This window comes from Sardina pilchardus, chromosome 8 (genome assembly GCF_963854185.1).
Source record: "Sardina pilchardus chromosome 8, fSarPil1.1, whole genome shotgun sequence".
NCBI classification, from domain to species: domain Eukaryota; kingdom Metazoa; phylum Chordata; class Actinopteri; order Clupeiformes; family Clupeidae; genus Sardina; species Sardina pilchardus.
The window spans coordinates 28857927-28865426 of record NC_085001.1 but is presented as its reverse complement, the minus strand read 5'-3'; the positions used below and the strand labels follow the sequence as shown (position 1 = coordinate 28865426).

The 7500-nt window shown below is 45.1% G+C and overlaps 1 protein-coding gene across 3 annotated transcripts in view; it reads left to right on the top strand.

The window, feature by feature from the left end:
- slc23a2 (solute carrier family 23 member 2) overlaps positions 1 to 7500 on the top strand; it is a 61957-nt gene that overhangs the window by 46587 nt on the left and 7870 nt on the right. For all 3 annotated transcript variants that reach the window (XM_062543527.1, XM_062543528.1, XM_062543526.1), the window contains 5 exons: positions 650 to 770; positions 4055 to 4211; positions 4506 to 4653; positions 5097 to 5202; positions 6077 to 6344. In XM_062543527.1, coding sequence (XP_062399511.1) covers positions 650 to 770; positions 4055 to 4211; positions 4506 to 4653; positions 5097 to 5202; positions 6077 to 6344 — 800 coding nt within the window. The remainder of the gene's footprint in view (positions 1 to 649; positions 771 to 4054; positions 4212 to 4505; positions 4654 to 5096; positions 5203 to 6076; positions 6345 to 7500) is intronic.

Genomic DNA, 7500 nt, shown 5'->3' with positions numbered 1-7500 from the left:
CACACACACACACATGCTGAGGGCTAACTTCACTGCGGAGAAAACACACACACATACACACTATGTTACGCTCCTCCCCCTTCCCCAGAGTCATTAATCACTTGGTCTTTCTCCGCAGTGGTTAGTCCTCAGTGTGTGTGTGTGGGTGTGTGTGTGTGTGTGTGTTAGTCCTCAGCATAGCACTACCTCTGCAGAGTGCTGCAGTTAACTAAGCATTTGTGTATGTGTCGATCCCCCCACCACATACACACACACACACACACACACACACACACACAGAACACACACACACTGTCTGCCCCCACTGAATGCTGTGTGGTGTTTCACAGGAGTGTGTTTAATGTAATTTTGAATGAAGAGCATTTTAATGACACTCCTTTTAGATATTTTAACAGACTGACTTCCTTCTCCCCTCTGTTTCTCACTATTCCTCCTTTCTTTCTCTCTCTCTCTCCCTCCATCTCTCTATCTCTTTCTCTCTCTCACACACACACACTCACACACACACACACACACTCATTGGGGTTTTAATGTGTGAATGTATTTATGTTTGTGTGTATTGTGTTTGGTTGGTATGTCATGATTTCTCTGTCTCTCTCTCCCTCTGTCTCTATCTCTCCACCTCTTCATCCTCTCTCTCTCTCTCCAGCACCATCTTCCTGGTGCTGCTGTTCTCCCAGTACGCCCGTAATGTCCAGCTGCCTCTGCCCATCTACAAGGCCAAGAAGGGATGGACCTCGTACCGGCTGCAGCTCTTCAAGATGTTCCCAGTAAGTCCCTACACACACACACGCACACACACACACACACACACACACACACACGCACGTACACACACACGCGCGCACGCACACATGCACGTACACACACACACACAGACTCACACACACAGTCACTCACTTATTCAGTTATTCACACACTGCCACACAAAGACTCTCTCTCTCTCTCTCTCTCTCTCTCTCTCTCTCTCTCTGTAATAAGGGGCCATTTGATATAAATGTGACCAGTGCTGTGTAGAGACAGAAGCAGATCTATGTCCAGGTGTCAGGTCACTTCAGGAGAGGGACGATCTGATCATAAGTTATCATCGTGAGCAGATCATAACACCAGCAGCAACATCTTATTTATATAATGCTTCATCAAGGCACCCTGAGCCCTTTACACTGATGGGGGGGCCGGGGACCCCTCTAACCAGCATCTTGCATTGATATGGTGCTTTAGCAAGGCACTCAGGGGCAGAATCTGATGTACTAACGCTTTTGCGCCCACTTCAGGTGTATTTGTTTCGCAACGTGCGCATAGAAAGATGGCGAGGTATGTATTAACAAGCCGCAATGAGGTGAAGGCGCAGACTGCCTGTCGCGGGAGCTGAAAATGGCAAATTGCGCTTTTCCGTCTCATGCATATGGATTTAGGGGAGTGTCAGCTGATAGTAGGAGGTTCGTGTAAAAAGATGGGAGGAGAAGCGTTAAATGCGCCTAATTATGTATTCCCCTGTATGTACTAAAACTGCCCATGAAAGCGCACGTCTATTTGCGCCCAAATATTTCCGCCTTGTAAAAGCAGATGTTAAATGCGGTTTGCTGTTAAATGCATCTATAAGAGAATCATTCAAAGACAACAAAATCGCTAATAAGACCACCAGTTTTACGTCTTTGTACTACATCAAAAGCAACCTTAACTTTCGGTGGCTTTTCGAATGTTTACTTTCACTTTCACGCCATCCTCTTAAACTTTCCTGCTTGTTAGATTTGATAAATCTTCTATAGCCTACGTGCACAAGTAAGCCTAGTTTGAGTAGAACTACTGCTCTAAATTATCTTCCTGCTTGTTGACATTATGCATTGTATTATTTCATGATCACTAAACGTTGGATTCCTTTTAATGTTGTCATCAGTTAACTTCATTCAACTGCGCTTCTGATTGAAGTGTCGTTCAGTTGTTGCCCTTCGCAAACTGCGTTAGGGGGCGGAGAACGGCGCAGATTACCCAACGAATTTCAGGATTGGTAAATAGGACGTAAACTGAAGCGTGAAAGCGTGTGCTTTCTGCGTGTTGGCCTTGGCGCAAAAAACGTTACGATCGCTAATCTTAGTACATCTGGCCCTCAGAGCACATGCGCTATGACCTGTCTCATGAAAGGTGACAATATTAAGTCAAAAGCGTTTTTTGTGGAATTGTTTTGAGGGTTTGATAACATTTGATGTTGCACAACACACTCTTCGGTACATTAAGTAGGTACTGAAAATAACCAACTTTATCATCTTATATTGTGCCTTTATGTGTCGAAAAACATACAAAACAATACATCGACTTGTCAAACATGTATTTCTCCTATATATTTTGTGTCAATCATAATTATAAATTTAACTTGGCGCACGGGCTTTAAGTTTGCTAATTATCTGCTTGGTTTACAGGCTGTGTTTGTAGAGGCAACTAAACACACACTGTCTCTGGTGTCGTCCTCAATGCGCACACACAGATTCCTCCAGGCACAGAGGACACACACACACACACACACATAGGCACACATACATTCCTGCAAGCACAGAAGTCATACACACACATTCCTCCAAGCACAGAAGTCATACACACACACATTCCTCCCGATACTGAAGACACACACACACATTCCTCCAGGCACAGAACACACACACACACACACACGTCACGTGTGAGGGTATCATACTCAGGTCAGCTCTCTCTCTCTCTCCCTCCCTCTTTTGGTCTTTATCTCTCAATTCAATCCAATGAGCTTTATTGACATGGCCATTTGATAGGGAACAGTCTTGCCAAAGCAAATACAGTATCGGAATGTCGAACAACACAAAAATCTCATATCAGATTAGAAACACACGTAAGACAGGTAAGACGCGTGAGACGCATCTGTGAGACTAATGGAATAAAAGGGAGAGATGATGCAACAGGCTGAAGGCTTTGTGTAGTTGGGTAGCAGAGGCAAGGACACACTAGCCCCGTTTACATGAACACTTCTATTGCGATTACAAACGGAATAACAGCTCGATCGGAATAAAAATCGTCAGATAAACACCTCAATCGGAATGAACACTCCTGATCCGATCAGAATTTTAATCAGAATGGAAGAGGTGGTGTAGTCAGTTCCTATTCCGAATGAACAGCCATGTACAGTATACGTTCATTCGGATTGACCGTAATATCTTCCCAATAAAAAGTAGGCAACAACGGCTATTCCAATCAAAGATTATAAAGTGCTTGAAAGCATTGGATCGGAGTAGAACGTATCCCAAGTAAACAAACGGCACAACATTTTCAATCAGAATAATTTAATCGGAATGACAAAAAAAACTGTCCATGTAAACGTGCCTATTGTTTCCTGCAAATCCACCGTATTCTGGAAACAGGAGATCCATTCTGTTGTCCTCCAACATTCATTGTGTTTACATAATAAGTTAGTGCGGTCTTAATCGGTCTTAGTTATATTACATTACATTACATTACATTACATTCAGCAGACCCTTTTTTCAGACAAAGTGACTTACATATGTCAGCTACTGTATATTAGTTGGGAATGCATTGTCATTACATTGACATTACATTGTCCCCGCAGCAGCCTGGGGTTAAGTGTCTCGCGCAAGGGCACAAGGCGGGAATTGAACCGACAACTTCCAGGCTACTGCACACTAGCCCAGCTCCTTAACCACTACACCACCACCGTCCCAACAATTTATGACTGACAGAGAAATGTAAAGAGAGTGTTGTTCTTGAAGTGATCATCGGTCCTTACAGTAGCTTGTGGTTGTACTTTACCTTTTAGATGCCCCTTTCCAGGTTAACACCGGAGAACGGAGAACGTAGAATATGTCCAAGTGTTGGTGTCTTTGGGGCAGATACTTCACAGCATGGAAAGAAGTGCACTTCTGACTCTACCCTCTCTCTCTCTCTCCCTCCCTCCCTCCCTCCCTCTCTCTTATCATCTTTCATCCATCTATTTATCTCTCTCTCCCTCCTTCTCTCACCCCTTCTCTCTCTCCACCCCCCCCCCCCCCCCCCCCCCTCTCTCTCTCTGTCTCAGATCATCATGGCCATCCTGGTGTCGTGGTTCCTGTGCTTCATCTTCACCATCACGGACGTGTTCCCGCCGGACAGTGACCAGTACGGCTACTACGCCCGCACGGACGCTCGCCACGGGGTGCTCGCCGCCGCCCCCTGGTTCAAAATACCCTACCCCTGTAAGTGTGTGTGTGTGTGTGTGTGTGTGTGTGTGTGTCAGTGTCCTATAGTTGTAGCTAAGTGGGACTGGGGCTGATTTGAACACTTTTGAAAATGCTTTGCCTATGTATGATTTTCAGAAAAAGAAATGACCATTCTCTGTGTGTGTGTGTGTGTGTGTGTGTGTGTGTGTGTGTGTGCACGTGCACGTGCATGGGTGCTTGTTTGTGTGTGTTTTTATGTGTGTGTGTGTGTGTGTGTGTGTGTGTGTGTGTGTGTGTGTGTGTGTGTGTGTGTGTGTGTGTGTGCTATAGTTCAGTGGGGCTGGCCCACAGTAACTGCTGCCGGGGTGATTGGCATGATGAGTGCCGTGGTGTCGAGCATCATCGAGTCCATTGGAGATTACTACGCCTGCGCCAGGCTGTCCTGTGCCCCACCGCCCCCCATACACGCCATCAACAGGTACACACACACACACACACACACACACACTCATCGATTCTCTCTTGATGTCTACACCCTAATCAAACACACACACACACACACACACCGATTCTTTCTAGATATCTACGCCCTAAACAAGCACACACACACACACACACACACACACACACATACACACTCATTTACTAGTCTAATATGGGCCCCTGCTATTACTGTGGAAGTTCATTTGGGGGCTGTAAAGATAAGCTGAGCCTACTATTATCTGCTGTTTGCACTCTCCCCCTCCTCTCTCTCTCTCTCTCTCTCTCTCTCTCTCTCTCTCTCTCTCTCTCTCTCTCTCTCTCTCTCTCTCTCTCTCTCTCGCCTATGAATTGCATGATTTAAACTGTGTCTGTGTGTGTGTGTCTATGTGTGTGTGTGTGTGTGTGTGTGTGTGTGTGTGTCTATGTTTGTGTGTCTAGGGGGATCTTCATGGAAGGGGTGGCCTGTGTCCTGGACGGAGTGTTTGGCACGGGGAACGGTTCTACCTCCTCCAGTCCCAACATCGGGGTGCTGGGGATCACTAAGGTATGGCCATCTGGCTCACTGCCGCCCCCTGGGAGTGTGTGTGTGTGTGTGTGTGTGTGTGTGTGTGTGTGTTCGTGTGTTTGTTTCACTGAATGAAAGGAGAACAGAACACAGAGAGACAGATAGGCATCTGACAGTCAGGAGAGAGAGAGGAGCTCTCTCACACACACACACACACACACACACACACGCACGTACGCATCTTCTACCGGCTAATGTAATGACGCCATAATGTCCCCTGATCAGTAGTGACGAGGGAACATTTGAATAAGTTGTGGCCACGGCTTTGAATGGTAAATGATTTGTTCTTTTCTTTTCTTTTTTTTTTTTTTCTTTTGTACAGTTAATTCAATTCAACTCAAGAAGCTATATTGGCATGAATGTAAAATGTTATAGTATTGCCAAAGCATTCAATACAATAATAATATGGCCATTTATTTATTGAAGGAATTGCACAACACAAGATACATCAAAGTACATATCCCTCCAGATTTTCTTTTATTTTTAATACGGGAACAAGATTTGAATAGTAAATTCAGCCAGTGGTCACATTTTGTGCAAGACCCACTGCCTACATCAGTAGACATAGTGTGTATGTGGGGGAAGTTTCTGAGCATGTCATTGTCAGAGCAGTTAGCTTTGATGCTACTGCTTAGCTGTCAATTTTGTGTCAATTTAATATTTACTTTAATATACTGTGTTTGTGTATTCCTGTGTGTGTGTGTTGCTGTGTTCGTGCCTGTGTGTATGTCTGTGTGTGTGTGTGTGTGTGTGTGTGTGTGTGTGTGTGTGTGTATGTGTGTGTGCGTGTGTGTTGCTATGTGTGTGTGTGTGTGTGTGCGTGTGCGTGTGCGTGTGCGTGTGTGTGTGTTAGGTGGGCAGTCGGCGGGTGATCCAGTACGGCGCGGCCATCATGCTCCTGCTGGGGCTGGTGGGGAAGTTCAGCGCGCTGTTCGCCTCTCTGCCTGACCCCGTGCTGGGGGCGCTGTTCTGCACACTCTTCGGCATGATCACCGCCGTCGGCCTCTCCAACCTGCAGTTCGTCGACCTCAACTCCTCGCGCAACCTCTTCGTCCTCGGATTCTCCATCTTCTTCGGCCTGGTCCTGCCCAGCTACCTCAAGACCAACCCCCTCGTCACTGGTACGCTCTTTCACCTTTGACCTTTGACCTCATTGCTCCGCACAGCTGACCTTAGGTGCATTCAGATTTGGCAAACAGTGGCGAACGTTCGTGGTGAACATGTTTTCTTTGAACAGTTAAATTTGAATGATTTGGTGGTAATTACATTGTTGCCTTCGTCAAACTTACGTGCAGTTGTGCTGTATCTTTGTGGAAAACTACCCCCTCAGACTGTCAGACGTGATTGTTTACAAAAGTTTGCTGAAAACTCAAGGCTAACGGAACACTGTTTGCAAACGTTTTCAAACAAATTTGAATGCACCTCTCTAGCCTGGCTAGCGCCTACCACTTCTCAAATGAGACGTGGTCTGGCAACCAGACGTTCATTTTCTTTGAAAAAATGCCCAGATTCGTTCATTGGGCGCCACGGATGTCTATCAAATGCATCTGTGCATAGCTCATCATGGTCTTGCTTTCCCCACTGTTCTGTGATTAGTCCCCTAAGTACCCTTCTCAGTGTTGTTGAAGTACCCTTCTCAGTGTTGTTTAAGTACCCTTCTCAGTGTTGTTTAAGTACACTCTCAAAATGAATTTGTGGAAAAGAGCACATCTCTGTGGCCAGATAGGGACAACACAGTTTGTGTTGTTTCCAACACATTCGTTTTGAGAGTGTATGTTTTTAATGAGGTGCTGCCACGTACATTTTTCATCAAATGTAAATTTGAAGAATCTTATTTAACGATGTGTTTTATTTATCTAATTGTATTTGTCTGTTTTATTCTCTAATTTATATTGTGTTGTTATGGCTTTTTGTCATGATGTAGCCATAGATGCTGATATGTCATTAGCTAAACTTGCTACGGCTACTTTGTTACGCTCCCAACACCATCCCCAATCCCATCACAGCTGACCCAGTTGAGTTATCGTCTGCAGATAGAGGATTTAGTTATGTGTGTGTTTATTTGTTTGTTTATTTATTTATTTACTCCCTCACTTAGTTACTTACTGACTGATTTGTTTACTTATTTACCTTATGCACTTAAGCACAGGGACGTTATTCTGAAATTAGCTGGTGTTAGCCACATGGCTTCAGTATCTGGCAGCATATGTAAGATGTTGTACATGAAACATAGTGTGCACAAATCCCAGCATTACTGCTGTAAGAAGCAGGTGCGCT